The sequence below is a fragment of the Chelonia mydas genome, chromosome 11 (genome assembly GCF_015237465.2).
Source record: "Chelonia mydas isolate rCheMyd1 chromosome 11, rCheMyd1.pri.v2, whole genome shotgun sequence".
In the NCBI taxonomy this organism is placed as follows: domain Eukaryota; kingdom Metazoa; phylum Chordata; order Testudines; family Cheloniidae; genus Chelonia; species Chelonia mydas.
In genome coordinates this window covers 2,599,759-2,619,806 of record NC_051251.2, presented here as the reverse complement: position 1 = coordinate 2,619,806, position 20,048 = coordinate 2,599,759, and the positions used below count along the sequence as shown (strand labels likewise).

General features: G+C 54.0%; 2 protein-coding genes across 3 annotated transcripts in view; one reads left to right on the top strand and one right to left on the bottom strand.

Moving 5' to 3' along the window:
- The first annotated feature begins 199 nt into the window (after positions 1-199).
- LOC102935457 (keratin, type I cytoskeletal 18) lies at positions 200-12,445 on the top strand. The gene is made up of 7 exons (XM_037912930.2): positions 200-581; positions 7,375-7,457; positions 8,979-9,135; positions 9,295-9,459; positions 9,546-9,671; positions 10,622-10,842; positions 12,195-12,445. Exons 1-7 carry the CDS (start codon positions 225-227, stop codon positions 12,214-12,216), a joined length of 1,131 nt encoding a protein of 376 aa, XP_037768858.1. The 5' UTR covers positions 200-224; the 3' UTR covers positions 12,217-12,445.
- A 2,434-nt stretch (positions 12,446-14,879) lies between these two features.
- The window catches only part of ARPC2 (actin related protein 2/3 complex subunit 2), a 33,474-nt gene continuing 28,305 nt past the window's right edge, over positions 14,880-20,048 (bottom strand). The window contains exons 10-11 of one of the 2 annotated variants that reach the window (XM_037912039.2): positions 19,165-19,294; positions 14,880-15,108 (exon numbers count right to left, since the gene is read on the bottom strand). In XM_037912039.2, the coding sequence (XP_037767967.1) occupies positions 19,177-19,294 (118 nt within the window). In that variant the 3' untranslated portion in view covers positions 14,880-15,108; positions 19,165-19,176. The remainder of the gene's footprint in view (positions 15,109-19,164; positions 19,295-20,048) is intronic. The other variant, XM_037912041.2, reaches the window with a different exon arrangement.

The window sequence follows — 20,048 nt, the reverse complement described above, 5'->3', positions numbered from 1 at the left end:
CCCCCCCAGCCCCTCGCTGTCCCCACTTTCATTAGCATAGCGCCAGCCCCCTTGCCGGGGGCTCCTGACTATTGGCCCCCCTCCCCGTGCGGGGGGCGGGGTCCGCAGCCGCGCCTTCCATTGGCCAGCCTCTACCTGTGCATGCAAATGAGGCTCCTGCATAATGCAGCGGCCCCGCTAGATAAAGCGGCGGGCGGCCCCGCGGGCAGGCAGCGCCGCGCACCATGTCCCGCTCCCGCAGCGGCTCCCTGGCCGGCTCGCCCCGCCCGTGGCCCGGCTCCTCGGCCGGCAGCGTGTACGGGGGCGCGGGCGGCTCGGAGCCGCGGGCCTCGGGGTCCCGCCTGCAGGCGCTGCTGCCCGGCCTGCGCGCCCACCTGGACTCGCTGGGGGCCGGCAGCCAGCAGGAGGCGCTGCAGGGGCTGAACGAGCGCCTGGCCGGCTACCTGCAGCGGGTGCGGGGGCTGGAGGCGGCCAACCGGGCGCTGGAGGAGGAGATCGCCCAGGTGCGGGCCCGCCGCGGGGGCGCCGGCCAGCGGGACTGGGAGGCCTGCGAGCGGCCCCTGGGGGAGCTGCGCAAGCAGGTAGGGCCCAGCGGGGGGCGCCTTGAGCTGGCCGACCCTGGGGGAGCTCTGGGGACGGTGCTACCCCATCCCTGGGCAGGGCAGGGGCCCTGCTGCTGTGGGTCCCCAGAGAAATGGGACAAGGGGGCTGTCCCGTGTCCCCTGCCCTGTCACCCCTTCCTTAACCTTAGAAAGAGGGCAGAGGGAGCCGGTCTTCTTCTTGCCCCCCATCAGGTCTGCGCTGGCTGCCTGACCCCCTCCCTGGGGTGACAGAGCTGGGGTAGAACCTCTGCCCTGCCCTTAGGCCGCTGAGGCCAGACAGGAGCCGGGGCAGAGAGATCTGAGGGCGTAAGGGGTCGGACACACCCAGTCAGTGCAGGAAGCGTTTCTGGAGAAGTGCCTCGCCCGGTAGCCCCAGCTTGCTGGTGCCACATTGGTTTGCCCTGAACTGCCAGAAACACCAGGGAGGCGTGCGGGAGCCTGGCCCTTTAGGTCTCATGTCATGGGGGGAAGAGGGCAGGAACCCCAAACTCTGAAAGCTTCTTGTTGCCCACGACCAAGTTCTGTGGAAACCCACGCAGAACCAAGGGGGTTCCTGCCCCTGGGAACTCACACTTTCTCCTGTTAGTAGGGCGGCTGCAGGCCTGGCCTAGCCCCAGCCAGCAATGCTCCGGGAAGCTGTAAAACCTTGAGCAAGGCTACAACTCTGGACAGATCAATCCTCTTTCCTTTGTCCTCTCTAACCCTCCGGCCCTGCTGCCCTTTGCCGACAGCCAAGGGGAGACATCGCTGTCAAAGGTCGGGGGTTAGTTAGGCTTCAATTTTCAGTGGTGACGTTCGCGTCCTTCGGTTTGGGATGCCTTGAAGAGGCCTGATGCTTTCAGACTGTGCGGAGCACCCACCTTCTGAAAACCAGACCTCTTTAGACGTCTCAAGTTACACCCCCAAAACCACCGTGTTTTGAAACCGGGGCGCTCAGGGGCTGATCTATCAGGAGCCCCTTGCGCCGGTGAACTGCAGCTGCGGCTTTGTCTGTCTCTCAGTGAATCTCTTCAGGTTTGAAAGTCGCCAGCGGATCCCCTGGTGTCTAATCCCTCCTGTTTCCAACTCAACCAGCCAGGCAGGGGAGAGGAGGGTGAAGTGCTTGCAGAGAGTAGCTGGGCTTCCAGAGTTGCTGAAACAAAATCCCTTGTCCTCTAAAGTCCCAACATACCTGTTGGGTGCAGCTGGCTTGCCTGGGCCAGCTGTCCCCACAGCACTGCCTAGCTGGCCTCCAGCTGGCTCTCTTCCCCCTCCCCCTGCTTCTGGCAGTCTCTTGGGGCTGCTGGTTAAACAGTCACTTCTGCTAAAGCTGCCAAACATAAGCATGTGTTTTTTTTTTCTCCCCTCTCTCCATTATTAGCCTCCTGAGAGTAAACAAAGGCGCCTAGATCTGGATTCCCTGTCTCTGTACATATCTCGTCATCTGTCCAAACAGTGTGAACAAGGATCTGGACATGCCCTGTGGGTTTCAGCAGACCCAGGGATCAAGCTGAATTCAGGGTCATTGTGACTCCTGCTTCCCTGAATATAGTCATAAATTCAAAGGCCAGAAGGGAACATTGTGGTCCCACTGCCCAGCCCAAGCCAGAGAACTGCCCCCCAGTCATTCCTAGAACAGACCGTTTGGAAGAACAGCCAGTCTGGAATCCCACCATGACTTTGGGCAAATTGTTCCAATGGTTAATTACCCTCATAGTTACAAATTTACACCTTCTTTCCAGTCTGAATGTGTCTAGCTTTGGCTTCGAGCCACTGGATCATCTCCTTTCTCTGCTAGCGCCAAGAGCCCGTTATTAAATATTGGTTCTCTATGTAGGTATTTATAGTCTTAACCAAGTCATCCCTGAACCTTCTCTTTGTTAAGGTAAATAGCTTGAGCTTTCTGAGTGTGTTGCTATAAGGCATGTTGTCCCACCCTTTAATCCTTCTCGGGGCTCATCACTGAGCCCTCTCCAGTTTATCAACATCCTTCCTGAGAGCAGAATCCTTCCCCCAAGGGAGTCCTGGTCTAGGCATCCAGCAATGGTGGGGACTCCAGAGGATTCCCTGTTCCCAGCTTGGTTCTAGGGGGTGTGCTGTTGGATGAGCCCCTGCTTGCATGGGCTATAAATCTGGAGTCCTCACCACTTGTGGTCATTAAAGATCTAAGAACACAAGAATAGCCACTGTGTCAGACCAATGGTCCATCTAGCACAGGATCCTCTCTCTACCAGGGGCTGGGGCTAGATGCTTCAGAGGGAATTAACAGAACAGAGTTTTTTTCAGTGATCCATCCCCGGTCTTCCAGGCCCAGCCTCTGGCAGTCAGAGGCTAGGGCCACCGGGAGCATGGGCTTGTGTCCCTGCCCATCCTGGCTAATAGCTGTTGATTGACCTGTCCTCCAGGAACTTCTCTAGTTCTTTTTTGAACCCAGTTAACTGTTGGCCTTCACACCATCTCCTGGCAAGGAGTTCCACAGGTTGACTGTGCGTTTGGCCTTGTTTGTTTTAAACCTGCTGCCCATTAATTTCATTGGGTGACCTCGACTTGTGTGTTAAGTGAAGGAGTAAATGACACTTCCTGATTCACTTTCTCCACATCATTCATGATTTTGTAGACGTCAGTCAGCTCCCCTGAGTCGTCTCTTTCCTAAGATGAACAGTCCCAGTCTTATTCATCTCTGATCACACGGAAGCTGTTCCATCCCCCTCATCATTTCTGTTGCCCTTTTCCATACTGTCCTCAATTCTAATCTTTTTTTTTTTTTTTTTTTTTTTTTGGAGATGGGGCAATTCAAACTGCATATGGCATTACAGGTGTGGGCGTACGATGGATTCACATAGGGGCACTATGGCACCTTCTATCTTACTCGCTATCCCTTTCCTAATGGTTCCTCACATTTAATTCTTTCGATTGCTCCTGCACGCTGAACAGATGTTTTCGTAGAACTAGCCACAATGGCGCCAAGATCTTTCTTGAGTGGTAACTAACTTAGACCCCATTGTTTTGTATGTGTAGGTGGGATGATGGTTTCCAACGTGCGTTACGTTGCATTTATCAACCTTGAATTACATCTGCCATTTTGTTGCCCAGTTTTGTGAGATCCCTTTGTAACTCTGCGTGGTCACCTTCATCTGGAGAAATTTTGTATCGTCTGCAAACTTTGCCACCTCCCTGTTTCACCCCTTTTTCCCAGCTCCTCTATGACTATGTTGAACAGCACAGGTCCCAGTACAGATCCTCGAGGGACCCTGTTGTTCACCTCATTCCATGGTGAAAACTGACCATTTATTCCTATTCTTGGTTTCCTATCTTGTAACCAGTTACTGACCCATAAGACCACCTTCTCTCTTCTCCACATCTGCTTACATTGCTTAAGAGCCTTTGAGGGACCTTGTCAAAGGCTTTCTGGAAGTCTAAGTACAATAGATGCACTGGATCACCCTTATCCACATGTTTGTTGACACCCCCAAAGAATTCCCATAGCTTGGTGGGGTGTGATTTCCCTCTACGAAAGCCATGTCGGCTCTTCCCCGCCATATCGTGCTCATCTCTGTGTCCCCTAATTCTAGGGTGAGCAGATGTCCTGATTTTATAGGGACAGTCCTGATTTTTGGGTCTCTTCCTTATATAGACTCCTATTGCCCCCCACCCCGATTTTTCACATTTGCTGTCTGGGCAGCCTAGATAATTCTGTTCTTTAGTACAGTTTCAACCAATTTGCCAGGTACTGAAGTTAGGCTAACCAGCCTGAAATTGCCAGGATCGCCTCTGGAGGCTTTTTAAAAGACTGGGGTTACATTTGCTATCTGCCGGTCGTCTGGTCCCGAGGCTGATTTAAGTGGTAGGTTACGCACCACCGTTCGTAGTTCTGCAGGTTCACAGGAGTTCCCTAGAAGTCTCGGCACTTCTCACAAGGCCAAGGGTGTTAGCCCGGCTGTCCAGCACCTGTTGCAACGCTGGCCACTACTCTCCGCTTCTCCAGATTCCCCCCCGCAGTTTCCACTGCACACGATGCTCTTCTCTTTTTCCTGTCCCAAACTGCCACCTCAGAAGTGGCTGCATTCTGGTGACGGGTGAAGGATCCCTGTATATCGCAGCCTGTAAAGTCCATCCCTCCCTGAGAGTTTTAGCTGGAAAACAAGAGCATCCAATTTGGGCTGGGTGGGTGATTTGTTTAAATATTTGCATCCCGGTCCAGTAGAGAAGCAAGGGACCTTCCCCTCCTCCCAGCCCCTTTCCTGCTGCATTTATAAACGGGAATGAGGAACAGTATATTTCTGACGGGAATATGAGAGGGAATGCACTGGGGCCATCTGAAATGTCTTTTAAAAAACCAAACCCAGTGAACTATTAGCAAAAGACGAATCCTTTCCACCTGCAGGGGGCAGGGCTGACTCGCTTTAAATGTCTAACGACTGACCCAGAAGGGCCCCAGTGTTCAAGCGTGTGTTAAACGTAAGGCGCTCAGGTAGGATTTTCAACAGCACCGGAGAGACTTAAGCACATGGGCCCCGGGGGTTGCATGGCAAAGTCCCTTGGGCGCATTTGAAAATCTCCCCCTGAAATAGACGTGGCCTTGAGTCTCGTTCCAGAGGGGCTGAGCACCTGCTGCCTTCAGTGAGAGATGGGTGCTCAGCACCTCCAAAAGTCAGTCCACTCATATACCAACTGAATTTGAGGCCTTCCAAATCTGTCGCTGGGCCAGCAGAGAACTGCCTGGAAGGGAAAGACCTCGGTTACTCTGTCTCCCATCAGACTCCTCAATCATTGTCGTATGGAAGCCAGGGGTACCTCCGATAGACCTAATCTTGCACTGACTGCGTCGTCTTCTACCTTAGTGGGTCTCTGATCCTGCCACGAGCCCCATGGAGACAGACAGCCCCTCCCTCTCCCTTCTGGGTGAAAGGCTGCAGCTGTATCTCGCTGTGCCATCTTCTGATTACGGAAACTCAAGAGCGGGAACCTGGCCAGGTGTCCGAATGGGGGTGGCTAGAAAGGTGGCGCTGAAACAGAGCGGCTTGCTCGGGAAGTTGAGGACTCTTTCTGGAGCAGCGGCGTAGGTCCACGGCTCAACGACATCCGTAGATTCTAACGAGCTCTGGATCCAGCCCAGACGGCAGAAAGCAGCTTGGCTGGAAGACGCTGCTAGCAGCCGGATCGTCCGTCTCAGTTAAATTCTCCTCCCTGGAACGTGCCTGGGCGATCTGACTCAACGCTACTGGGTCCAGGGAAGAGATGCCTCTGCCCCGCTTCCCCACGGGCTGCAAAGTAACAGCTTCTCCCCCAGGGACAGTGCAGCCACCTGCCCTTGGCTTGACTTTGCTGTAACCCAACCCAGTAGCTCGAAGAGCCCCGTGGGGCAAAACAAATGCCTTGTTTTGCTTTGCAAATGTGCCAGTTTCTGAAACATGAAACCCACTGGCAGGTTCCCTCTGTGCTTGAGCTGCGGGTCTGAACTGGTTTCAGGAGGAGCTAAGCTGAAGAGGGGATCAAGGCTGAGATAAGGGCACTGCAGGGGTGCAGGCCCGCTCAGAGGTCCAATGAGACCCAGGTCACTTCCAGCTTTTGAGGCCCCTAGCCATAATAAAAATAAGACATCATCTAATCTTGTGCCATCAGAACAGATGTATTTTAATATTTATGAACATTTTAAACCCTAATATGACAATCTATATCCGTTAACAAAAACCTGTCTTTTACCAAATCACATCTTATTTGCTCAAATTTGCAGCTCTAAGCTGAGGGTGTTTCACATTTTGGTTCGGGGGGTGTGTGTGTGTGTGTGTGTGTGTGTGTGTGTAAAATAACCTGTAATATGTCACTTAGAGACCACAATGGCGGGAGGGCAGGGGGACGGTCTCGCTAGGAGTTGGAAGGACAGCCCAGTGGTTCAGGCCTGGGGTTCTTCCAACCCGGGCTCAGTTCCCTGCTCCACCACAGACTCCCTGGGACTTGGGATCTGTGCCCCCATTCTCCCTCTTTGAAAGGGGGACACTAGCCCTGCCCTGCCTGCGAGGGGTGGTGGAGACAAAGGACTAGGAGGTGCTTAGCAGACAGTAACAAGGGGTTACTGGAGGATGGACCGGGTGACTGGGAGCGGGACCGGGGTTTGCCAGGAAGGGAGCGGAGGAGGCGGCCGGAGGGCAAAAAGGGAGGCCAGGGTTTCGAATGGATATTTTCCAAGAGCATCCGGGCACACTGCAGCGGTGGGCGGCCCTGCATACCAGGGGGATGGGGGCCTGCCCTATAGGAATCCAGCTCAGTGTGTGCACAGGAATGAGGAAGTCTGGGAGTGGGCAGGCGTATGGAGATGAGGAATAATAAAGATGTAGCATTGATCAGACTGGATCTAATCATCCCTTCTGGCCTTAATCTATGGTAGGGGCCTTTTCCCCTTCCAATTGCTTCACCTTTCATTGATCGCTGCATACAGGTGCGAGCCGAAAGCTAGGCCCAGATTAGGGGCTTGAGTTGAGAGATTACAAAGCCCCGACAGCTCTTGCTGACAGCAGCAGGGTGCTCAGCCCCTTGGTAAAAGTGACCCTAAGTGACGTAAGACCCCGAGGGAATCTGTGCAGAGCTGAGGCTAGGGTGGCAGGTCGAGTCCCAAGCCCCTACCTTTGGCCTGTCTCGCTCAGGGATAGACACGCGGTGATGGAATTTAGCTTCTCTGCAGCTGGGTTCCTCAGCTGTAAGCCACGCTCCCGCCGCTCTGCGGAGAGGTGGGGGGGAGTATACGTCCTGCCTTTGCTTTAGCATCCCTTCCTGAAGTCCCTTGCCTCTCTTGCAGGTGGAGGATCTCAACATGGACAATGCCAAGCTGCTGCTGCAAATGGATAATGCCAGGCTGGCGGCCGATGACTTCAAGGTCAAGTAGGTCACCTCATTCACCCCACTACTAGTGTCGTAGCCAGCCTGGCCGCTTGAGCTGCGTGTCGAGCAGAGGCTGCTCCCCCCGCCTGGGGAAACAGACCCACTCAACAGCTGTGAACCCGTAGCAATCCACTACTGCGGCCAAACTCCTCAGAGCTAACGGTGCCCTGAGCTCTGTCCCTGGGGTTTTGTAACAAATGCCCAAGCATTAAAACTCATGCACAGGAGAGAGGGACAACGTCCCCAGGTACTAGGTGAGATTCTCTGGCCTGGGCGATGTGGGAGGTCAGACTAGATAGTTAGCGATCCCTTCTGGCCTTAAAATCTCCGACTCTTAATTCGGATCCCCACATTTCTTCCCTGGAGCAACTCCATGTGGCTGAACGCTAAGTACGTGTCCACTTCTAACTCCTCCCACTTTCTTCCAGTCACCTCTCCTAGGGTCAAGCTGGAATCCAGGGCACCTTGCCCCACGTGGCAGGTGCAAAGTGTCAGTCTAGAACGGTGGGAGTGGATTCCCGATGCAATGTGGGGCAGAGAACCTGGTTTCCCTTGCTGGTCTCCCAAACATAAAAACGGCCAAACTGGGTCAGACCAAACGTCCATCTAGCCCAGTGTCCTGTCTTCTGACAGCAGCCAATGCCACGTGCCCCAGAGGGAGTGAACCGAACAGGGAATTATCAAGTGATCCATCCCGTCGCCCCTTCCCAGCTTCTGGCAAACAGAGGCTGGGGACACTTCAGGCCATGGTTCCCCTTGACCAGCAGCTCAACTTGGGGAGGAAACAGAAGCAAGCCCCTGAATTACGTTGCCCTCTGGGATTAGAGGGGATTTCCAAAGGGCCCAGTGCTCCAGAGAGGAGCACTTCCAGGTGGGGCATCTTCTGTTACACAGAGGTGCAGGACAGGTGCTCGGCATCTCCCCTGGATGCTGGTTCTGGGAGAAGTTGCTCATGCCGACCTCCACTAGCTTCAAGCTCTCTGGGTGCCAGCCCCCCATCCCTTTCCTACACTCCTTGTTGCCTTCCCCCGACATGACTGAATGTGTTTAACACTGAAGCCTTTCTTTGTAAGATCTGCTAGTCCTGGGGCTGGCTTTGTGGCTTCCCTCGCCATCCTTCTTGGAGGGCAGGACAAATCCACTTTCTGCTGCCTTGAACCATCACGCCCAGAACTTTCACAAAGCAACTTGCCTTGCCGCGTTTGAAGGTTCCTGCCCTGGGGGCAGCTCCCTCCCCTATGTGTCGCTAAGGTGGCTGGCGTTTTCCAGACTACTGGCCACATCAGTGCTTTGAAAGTGCCTGTCCGCATTTCTGTTGTGCCCCTCACCCTGGAACTGGGACATGGCTGAATCCGCAGGCTCCAGCGTTATTCACACCTTGCTGGGTTAACTCGTCCTTGTCTTGATCCAAGAAAGCTTCCTGCAGTAAGAAAAGCCGCTGCTCGCAATGCAATCTGCCTGAAACCCGCCCCTCCGCCTTTTGATCTCCGATCTCTCTCCTGATCTCTGATCTCTCCCCAGGCTGGAGGCGGAGCAGGCGGTGTGCGACAGCGTGCAGAAGGACACCCACGGGCTGCGCAAGATCATGGAGGACACCAACTTCCTGCGCATGAAGCTGGAGGCGGAGCTGGAGGGGCTCAAGGAGGAGCTTGCCCACCTGCGCAAGAGCCACGAGGAGGTAACGGCTGGGCAGGGGTGGCTCGGGCTGCCGGAGGCGCGGGAGCGTGGCTGGCTTGGCCGTGCTTTGACTGGGGTGACGGTGCTTGGGGGCGTGGCAGAGGGGTGACCAGCGCAGGACTGCGAGCGAACGGATAACATCCCGTTACCCTTTCCGCAGGAAGCGGAGGCCCTCCGGGCACTGATTGCTAACTCCGACGTGACCGTGGCGGTGGATAACCCGAAGAAGCAGGAGCTGAGCGAGAGCATCGCCCAGATCCGGAAGCAGTACGAGAAAGTGGCCGAGCAGAACCGGCATGATGCCGAGAGCTGGTACAAGGACAAGGTGAGGGGAGAACCGAGGAGAGCGGCTGCCACTCCGCGCCGTGACGGCGTCTGGCGTAACCATGGTGTCCCTCTCCTTTCCCATAGTTTGACACGCTGTCCCAGGAAACTAACGTGAACACCCAAGCGCTGGAGGAAGCCAAGAGCGAGCTGAGTGAGCTGCGCCGGCAGCTTCAGGGCCTGGAGATTGAACGCCAGACCCTCCAGAAAATGGTGACAAGACCCTGCTTTCCCCCAGCTCTGTTCCTGGCAGCACATGCTGCTTCCCTGGCAGGGCAACATTCTCCTCCTGCAGTCTGAGGAAGCAGGGGTTTGAGATGGGGGGCGGAAAAAGCATCCAAGACCCACTCCTGGGTGGGGCCGGGTTCTTCCTTCTCCCAGTGAGCCTCTTTCCTTAGGAAGGAGGCGAGGTTTGCACTCTTATTGCCCCTCTCCTAAAGCTGTGCAGTGAGCCAGGTAGAGGAGGGACTGAGTTACGCGCCCCGGAAGGATGCATCTGCCGGGTCTTCTCCCCCGAGTCCTTGCAGGCCCGCCCTGAAACTGACCACGGCATCAGTCTCTCTGGTTACAGCCCCACTAAACCTTAGCAAGAGCCATGCCCTGGCCTGGAAACGGGACCCTGCTGCAACCCCTAGGCGCCAAGTGAGCCGGTCCCAATGTCTGCTACACAGTCACAGGGCGAGCCGCCGACCCCATACCAGCTCCAGCGGGGATGGAGGGTTTTTAAAAAGCTGCCTCTAAGTCTCAGGCTTTACTGGCCAGACTCCCCCCAGCTGCTGCGGTACCGGTCGCGTCCCCTGCTCAGATGCAAGAGCCCGGAGAGCACTGACCCCACCCATGCTTGTGGAGAGACCAATAAACTAAGTGCCCAAATTATGGGGTGAGCCTAGGTCGGATCTGAGCATTAATGGCAAGGGAAGGAAAAGGCACCTTCTGAAGGATGCTGGGCACCTGCCTCAGACTGGTGGGAGCTCAAGTGCAACTGCATGTCAGGCCATCCAAGTCCCAGGACGTGGTGGGTGCATTGGTCCCTCCCCACATTGCTCATGGGCTGGTGTTCCTGGGCTGATGCAGGCCCCCGTGGCCTAGCGATTGCGTTGAGATCCGTGAGTGAGTTGCCCATGGGCTGTCAGGTAATTGCTTTGGGCCCTGCTCCTATCCAGGTGGAGACCCTGGAGAACACTTTGGAGAACACACAAGCCCGCTACAACGACCAGCTGGAGAACCTCAATCACGTCATTGCCAAGCTGCAGGAGGAGCTGGCCGCCTGCCGGGCGGACCTGGAGCGGCAGGCCCGGGACTACGAAGCCCTGCTGGATCTGAAGAGCAAGCTGGAGAATGAGATCAGTCAGTACAGCCAGCTGATTGAGGGAGTGACAGACAGGTAATTGCACGGGGCCATGAACACTCCAGCCATTGCTCTCCCTCTATCCAGCTGGCTTTGGGGCCCCCGAGTGCTACCGACCCTTGGAAGTCACTCTTAGTTTCTCTGCTCCTGTTCAGTCACCAGATATGGGGTCTTCCTCCTCCTGTTCAGGGCTGATTGACAGAATCCCAGGTAGCTTTGTCCTGCCAGCTCCCGCGCCCTGCTTTATCATTTCCTTCGGCCGGGTCTCCTTGCCGGATGCAGGATGAAATCAGCATTGGCTGGGGTGTGGTCTCTGATCTGCCAGCAATGCACTGACAGGGCTTCTTTACCTGCGCTTTTGGATAGGAAAAGATAGCCCAGTGCCCTGAACTGGGAGCCGACCAGGATTCTAACCTCGTGCACCTGGTGGAAAGGCGTTGACCAGAGCAGGAGCGAGTGGAGCATGGTTTTTTTAGCCCATGTAACGGAGTCATGTTGTTCCCAGCCATGAGGCACTGCAAGCCTTGGTTGCCAGGCAGAGATTGTAGTCATAGCAGCTGCTATGAAGAGAGGAAGCCACAAAAGACATGCAAATCCCATGGTCGCTACAGCTGCAGTTGCCCAGGGCTACTGAGGGAGAGGTGCCCCCTGTAAGCAAATCCCACCCCCCAGAGGGACAGGGATCACACAAACGCGGCCACGTTTTGTGTTTGCAGAGAGGAACTTCTGAATCCATCCACCATGGGTGCGTGAGCCCGTGGGGTGCCATTAGCATAGGGGTACTAGCTAGCTGGAGAGCAACCTGCTTCGCTGTGCACGTCTGCCCTGGCACCAAGCTGCTTGCAAGCTTCCTGTGTGATCATGCTCAGCGTGCCAGAACCATGTCCTGTCTCGTCTAGCTACTGTTCCTCTTCTACCAATGCGGCCGTGTCCTTCAGCCTTGGTCTTCTGTCCTGTTCGAAAGTAGAGTTCCAGGCCTGGCATGTTCGGAGGCAAACCACGACACATCCAGCTCCCGAAAACGTGGTAGGGGAAATGGGACCTGGAAGGAGGCTGGCTCCATTCGGTCATCTGAGAAGCATCTTGCTGAAGCATATTGATGCATTGGCCCATTGGGCTAACAGCTAATACTTCTACAAAGGCCTCACAACCCTCCGGCCGTCCAGTAGCCACACCCTTCACACACAACACTGAGCTAGTCCCCTAGTCTCTGCACCCAGACTTGTGCTAACTGCAGCCGGGTAACTCCAGCTGTTCTACGTCACCCCCTGGCATGTCCTCTTCAACGCTCCCCGGCGTGAGTCCCTGCTCTGCAGCACGGATCTGAGCAGAGGGGAGCTGCGGGACGCTGGTGCCAGTCGAGTAACCCCTTTTCTCTTCTCTCTCAGGCTCCCGGAGGCAGACCATTAAGGCGGCGGTGGTCACGGCCCAGGAGATTGTGGAGGGGAAAGTGATTGCGCAGTGATCAGAGGAAGTAATTCAATCAAGAGGCAAATCTCAATCTGCTGCTGCTGCATTTAGAGCTCCTTTTAGTCTGCTTTAACAAGCCAGGGTGTGGGCTGCATTGTCCTCTGTAGAGGTCTGTACTCTGCTGTGATAGGAATACTGCTGAATAAAGATCTTCCAAGCACTTTGAAAAGGCTCCTGTTACCTCTGGTTTGTCCGGACACCAGTGTGGGATGCGCCATTTAGCTCACACCCCGAAAAGGCACCAAGGAAGCCAGCTGCTGGAAGCTCCCAGGGCGAGAGGCAGCTCACAGATAGTACCTGCCAGTAGTTAAGTGAAATAGCGAAGATCAGCCTGGGCATTAGGCTCTGCTGCTGTCAGGACTAAGAGGGGCTGCCTCCGTGCTGGATGTGCTCTTTCATAGAAGATCAGGGTTGGAAGGGACCTCAGGAGGTAGCTAGTCCAACCCCCTGCTCAAAGCAGGACCAACCCCAGCTAAATCATCCCAGCCAGGGCTTTGTCAAGCCTGACCTTAAAAACCTTTCAGGAAGGAGATCCCACCACCTCCCTAGGGAACCCATTCCAGTGCTTCACCACCCTCTGAGTGAAATAGTTTTTCCTAATATCCAACCTAGACCTCCCCCCACTGCAACTTGAGACCATTATTCCTCGTTCTGTCATCAGCCACCACTGAGAACAGTCTAGATCCATCCTCTTTGGAACCCCCTTTCAGGGAGTTGAAAGCAGCTTTCAAATCCCCCCTCATTCTTCTCTTCTGCAGACTAAACAATCCCAGTTCCCTCAGCCTCTCCTCCTAAGTCACTGCTCGGTTCCTTACAGTCAGGGGTTAGCAAGGAAGAGAAGTGCAGCTTGTAACAGTTAAGTGATCCCACTCCCCAATTTCTCAGGCCGCAGAGGGGTTTCTTACCACACACCACGTCATCCTCTGGGTCTTCAGTGACGCACTTATTTGTGGCTCCCACAGTGTGATCCCAGGTGCATTATCCTACTCCTGGGGCTGGACCCCAACCCTTCCCCTGCCTGGGGAGTGTTCAATAAGCTCATCTTTTATTTGTGCAGTGACAGGAAAAGGCCCACAGAGGACTGAAAAGTGAAGGCATTCCTGTGGGGCTGCTGGCCTGCCCAGTACAAGCAGCAGCATGCCTGCTCGGGGGAATAGCAAGTATGAGAAAACAGGCCCAGAAAGTTGCAGGCTCTGCTCACCCATGGAGCGACACTTACATGCGCCCAGCTTCAATGCCCTATTTCCATAGGCTGCTCCCACAGTACACGATGCACGGCCTGCTGTTCCTTCCTACACGGAGCTGCTTTCCTCCTCTATTACCCTGGCACCTCGGCGCTCTAGCCATGAACCACCAACACACTGTGCCGTGGGCTGTAACACACACAGTCCCTGCCCCACTGATGCTCGCAGGCTACTTCCAAGGACAACCTGTAATGGGACAGGCTTATACTCCTAGGTGCTGTTAAAATGAACTGAATGGGAGCAAACAGTAGCTTCGCACAGAGGCGAGAGCCTGCAGGGACGATTCTTGCTTTATCTCTTCAGTACTGTCCTGATACTCACCTCCACCCGAAGGCATCAGAAGGGTGGAAGTGGAGGGATAACCAGGGGCTCAGAGTGATCCAAGGTGCTATGGAGGGAGGTGGTGTGAAGTAACAGAGCACCTCTGACAGCAGCCAGTGGATTGCCCCAGTAACCTTACCTAGCCTGACTTCCTCCTTCACTGTGCTGTTTAAAATGGAATTGCCTAGGTTTTTAAAAAGAAACGAAGGTAGAGATGTTCCCGCATCTGCAACTGGCTGCTGGGCAACAGTGAAACACCCGCACAGCAGGGATCACCAAGACGGCAGGAGTCCTGGCCTCAATTCTGCACACTTTTCTATATCGCGGTGGAGTCAGGGCTCCCTTTACATTGTCCCAAGTGCGCAGAGTCCAGTGGCACAGAGCAGGAAGGGACCACACTGTACTAGTGAGCGGGCGCAGAGATTTTACACCGTTCACTTTTCACACATCAGGCGATTTTCACAAGAGCAGAGGGCACTCTAGGGCCATCACCCGGCGGCAGGTCCCGTTTCAGTTCCATTAGCTGTGGCACCCCAGCTGATCAAGGATCACATCACAGTGGAGAAAATACCTTCACCTCCGTTTTTCAAAATCAAAACCACCTTTGGTTCAGCTCTGGAAAACAGTCACTCCTGGGCTGAGCCTGATGTTGCCAAATTTCAGCCCAAAAGATTGAAGATGTTACAAGCAAGTGAAAGTGCTTAGACCCGAAATGCTCGCTCAACCTACACTCTGTCCGGGACCACTGGGAAGCGTTAAGTGAACTTCATAGGGCTTTTCCAGGTCTCATTTCTAGAACAAGCCAAACTCCCACAAGCCGTTAAGATAGAAAGATCTCCTTTATTAATGAACCCCAACAGTATTTCTTCAGATACAGGAGTTTTGAACTCAAATACTCAGAAGAAAACAAGTTAATATTGCATTATTCTCATAAGAAATACTGCAACTCATTACCAGAAACATATTGCAAAGCAAAACAGCTTGGAAAAAAAAAGAAAAAGAAAAGAAATTAAACTGATCAAAATGGAATTAAGGTGGTTGTTTTTTTGTTTTTTTGAACTAGTAAGTCCTTGCAAGCACAGCTCGTTTCCGCAGATTACTTCCCAAACTTGTACAAAACAGAACCCGATTGGTTGTATTCCTTAAGAGCCCAGAGAGGTGCAACATTAAAAGCTACGATTATCAAGTAGCAAGTGCTCCAGCCTTCTGACTTCAGCGGCGGCCTCCGCCACACCCCATGTGTTAACGGGATGAGAACGTCTTCCCCCTGTAAGGAGCAGAAGGGCAATATTAGGGGTATTCTCTTGCCAAGTATCGCACATGTTACTCAGTCACAGTACAGTCCCGCATTGACATCCATCGTGCTCTCTTTCAACACAGGCGAGACAATGCCGTTTGGGGAAGGGAGGCCGTGGAGAGGATTTGGGGGAGTGTTTTCAAGGGGGAGCTCAGCAGGCAGAAGGGGAGGCTGTTCCACCCAAGAGGGGAAAGAGGAGAGGGAGAGAACTGCAAGGAGCATGGAAGGAAATGAGAGCAGATACGTGGTCATGGTTATGGAAGGCCTGGAAGAAGAGGACAAGGAGCAGAAGCCAATGAAGGGACTGGAGTGGCAGGAGGGGAAGATGCCTAGATTACGTGCACACGCCCCAAGACATAGGGTGACCAGCTGCAGAGGATCAGTCACAGTCTGGTTTGCTTTCCTTGGGCAGTCTGCTGCAAGAGGGTTCAGTGGAGGAAGCCTCCATTCACCAGAGCCAGACGGATATGAGCATGGATGACAGCAAGGCACCATGCGGGTCTCTCAGAACCAGTAATATTATGACCAAGAGGGTTTCTCTACACAGCAAGGTAAGCCATGGTTTAAAGTGGGACTCGAGTCAGCTGACCCCCGCGGGAAGCCTGGGCTTGAGCGCCAACACTGTATTGTAACCCTGGGTTAAGGATTTTCTGACCCAGGCTCGAATCTAGGGCTCTGGCCTCCACGCTGCAGCGCACAGACCAGGGTCAAAGTAACCTTATCCCAGAGTGCGTGGCACCCCCCCGGCCTCCGTGTCGACACTCTAGCCCTACAAATGTGTGGCACTGTGGGAAAACTCTACTGCCCACCCTGTCTCCTCGCTGTGACGGTGCTGCGGACAGGACTCAGGTGCTGTAAGGAGCAGGAGTTCATAAACAGCGTAATTAGCTCCTTCGGTGGCTGTCCCCGTAGGATGACTGCTGCCCGGGGAGGCTTTATACTGAACTGATTTGAGAACTGGGCTCGCCAGCTCCAGGCTGAGTCAGGCTGGCGGGAAAATGCCCAGGGGCACCTGTTCTGAGGATAATTAGGACATCAGTCTCCAGGGCCATCAGATGATTAAACTGAAACTTTGCAATGCTGAATGTTTAAAATGGGTTGTTCAATGAAGGGGTTTTTGGTTGGTTGGTTTATTTATTTATTTATTTTTGTCTGTTTTGAAGTTGACATAAGACGTAGGTTTCAGAGGAAAAACACCCGCATACCCCAGCCTGGCGGCTGCCGGCTACAAAACAGTGAAGTGCATCCCCTGGGCTTGGGGAGCAGTGTGCTCCAGCACCCCTCCGAGATCAGAGGTGGATTACGGTTTTGTGGGGCCCTGGGCCCGAGCAAGCGGCTGTTCTCCTGTCCCAGCACGGTTGCTGGGGAAATGGGGGTTGTGGCACAGGGGCTTGTCCTGCCCCCCAAGTCCAGCACTCCTGCCGGGGAGCAGGGTCGGGGAGTGCCAGGTGAGCGGGCAGGTGGAGCAGGGCATGCCCACTTTTCCAGGCCCCCCGGGCACTGGCCCCGTTGGCCCAGTGACTAATCCACCATTGCCTGGGATCCCTTATTCCTGTACCTGCCACGCCCCAGGAGGCAGAGATAAGGGATCCCTGCGAGGATGTGGGGAATTTTGGGGCTGGCTCCCACTCAGCACCCTGACAGTGCACACTGGCCAGGCAGCTCTGCATGCACAGCCCCAGGGAGTGGGAGCAGCCAGAGTGTTGGGGGTCATCCTCCCCCGGCCATGCTGAGTAGGGAGCTCTGTCACTCCCTCTCCCTGCAGGGCAACCCGGGCAGCGCGCACCAAAATCTGACTGTGCTCTTGTGACTCTGAAGCAGCTCTCTTTGCAAAAAATGTCTTCTGATCGGTCTCCACTGAAAACCCCGCAGGCTCTCTGGTAGCATGCTTGAAGACCAGTGTTCAGCAGACAATGGGTTTATACTGATCTCAGCTGTTATCTTTGCAAAGAGACGTGTGGTTTCCATTTGTAAGCAAGTGCAATAGATTGCATCACAGACTGTTAGCATGGAGAGGACTAAGGAAGTTGCCCCAAGGAACTCTGGGATACAACTGGAAGAACTGGAGTACTGGAATGGGTTCCCTAGGGAGGTGGTGGAATCTCCATCCTTAGAGGTTTTTAAGGCCTGGCTTGACAAAGCCCTGGCTGAGATGATTTAGTTGGGGTTGGTCCTGCTTTGAGCAGGGGATTGGACTAGATACCTCCTAAGGTCCCTTCCAACCCTGAGATTCTATGAGTCTATGAATTCTGGGACCCAAGTCAAGCCGGGGCTGCATGCATACACAAAAGCAATAGGGCTTGGACCCTAGGTCCCAAGTTAACATGGGCTCGGACCCTCCAGCCCTGCAGGGTCCTGGGACCCTAGGTTCGACCCCTAAGTTAACACAATTGGTGTGTGGAAGCAAGGGGGATTAGGTTTGAGCCTGGGCTTATGTTGCTGTGTAGACATACCCCTAAGGGGCTCCAATGCACTGGACAGATGTGACATGAGGAGGAAGAGGCATTTAAAAGTCATTATCAATGCCCCAGCTGTGGCAAAACTCCTCTCAGAAACGCACCAACGACCTTCTGGGGAGCGAACACAGCAAACACCCGCAGCTAACTGGGACCAAGCAGTTCTGCCCTCTGCCCTCTCCAGGCAGGCCCAACAGCACAGAACCGTTTTGTAAGAGGAGACAATTTTCTAACATATTAAACCCCCCAGACCCTGCTCCGGGCAGTTGGAATTTCCCCAGTGCAAACTGTTAACTCAAAATGAATCAGCGCGTGACACCGCAGCACCATGGCGGAGGCTTTAAGCTATTCACTGCTGCCGAAGGGCACGCGGAAAGAGGCTGAGAAGGGTGTACCTAACCACCACCACTATTAGCAGTGGGCAATATTGGATTAAAAATGAGCCCAGCCCCTTTTCAGTAAAGCCAGCTACAGTCTGAACATTGAGAGCACGCAGAGGGCTGTCTTGAAAGCCTGCTGGGACTTGCACTATCATCTCTCTAGGGACGCAACATTTCTGCATGTGGTTCTTTTGTTTCTTCCCGGTGTTTTGCTGTTCCACACACCTATGAGCACATAGCAAACCTGAGCGTTTCCATGGCAAGACTCCCTGCATGGCTGAGCCACTTCTAAGGCCCCCCAAATACCATTTAGCTGGAACAATCCACTTCTTCAGAGCGGCCTCTTACTCCAGGTGCTTCAATGGACACACAATATTTGCATCGGGCCCAAAATCTGGCTTTTGAAGATATTCTACAAGGCTTAAGGGAAAATTCCAGACCCAGTGGACAATCCCCAAAACAGTCACTCACTGCAGACGAGTGATAAGGTGAAACTGACATGTCTATTTTCACAGCCCAAGCTGAGTGAGGTGCAAAATGTGAACCAAGCGCAATTAGTGTTAAGTACATGAGATTAAACCCTCCCCCTCATTTCCACCAGCCCCAGAGATTTTATACATTGCTTTTCAAAGTATGATTCATAGCCAGCAATGTCACTTTAAGGGACAGGAGACGCACTGATCACTTCATCAGCCACTAAGATGAGTTCAGGGATCCTGGATAAGGCCGAGGGTCCCTGCCCAGAACCCCTCCCGTCTTTAACTCCACTTACTGCAAACGACACCTATTTCGGAGCTGAATGTCTACACCCTGCCAAGCTCTGTCCATCTCCGGGTTCACACACACACACCGACTGGCTGGTCCCAAAGCTCACCACAGCAATATGTGCCTTAGGGACAGCTCTCTGTGACGGCACTGCACGTGACCTGTGAACCCCCCCAGGGCATTTCTTCCGACTCGCGAGGAGAGATGCCATGACAGCTGGCACCAGACTAACCTGCTGCTCATGCCAATTACTAGTCAGCTCCTGTACAGTCATCCTGCTAGATAAGCAAGTAGCGTTAGAACAGTAAATGGAGCATTAACGGCAATTTGGTACTATCTACTTTCAACCCCCCAGCTTTCCTGACTAGTCCTTAAGAGGACTGATTGCTGGCAAGAAAACTGAGCCAGCCGCCTTTCTGCTGTACCTATCTGCTGTTTCATCTCTTGGCCTCAACTGCTCTGCCTGTCAGCCTTTGGCTCTGGACCTTGACACCTGTGCGGGACTCTGTCTGCTGAAGAGAGTTGCCAGCGAACTGTCTGGCATGGAAGAGGCTCCTGCGAACAAGAAGCGAGGGGGGAAATAAGCGAATGAGATACGAGCTCATCTTAATCCGCTCCCCCATCGGGGTTATGCTCTTGTATCCAACCCTCCATAGCTCACTCAACCCCCAGCCCCCTTGCTCACCATCTGCCCTGCCCTCCACCAGGACAAACCTGTTCCCTCTCTCTGTGGGAAGGGCTCAGCGATGGATGCCAACGCCTTCCTCATCAAGAGGCCTAGTCCAGCTGAGAATTGCTGTGTGGTTTCTCTGTGCCCCTCCAACAGCCTTAATCCGGATTTGGCCACTCCGCCGTGTCTAGGGGGAGAGGTAGTTCTGCCCCCATCCTGTCTAGGGATCAGAGGCAGTAAGCTGTGACCGCCGGCTATCCCATATTATAATAGGGAAAGTTAATATGCTTCTGGAAATGGGCAAGATGTCCTAGCTCATTCTCCTTTGGGCCCTAAAGCAGAGTTTAAACTAACTAAGGAGATCTGAACTCCAGCCCTGCAAGGGCCAAACTTATTGATCATCATCGAAAACACATGCAAGAAGCTTCCTCGGCACTCAATTACAGACCTGCTTAAAATCCTTCCCTTCAGAGCCAGCGAACACAACCCCCCATGCGCTGGGACTGAGCTCCCACACTGTCTGCTCTTCAGCAGCAAAACGGGGCAATTTAAGGCACTTACTGAGGTCAGTCAAGACAAGAACTACCTGTTTAAATGGAGGCAGACAGACATTTTAGCTTTCCCCCATCATCTGGCTAG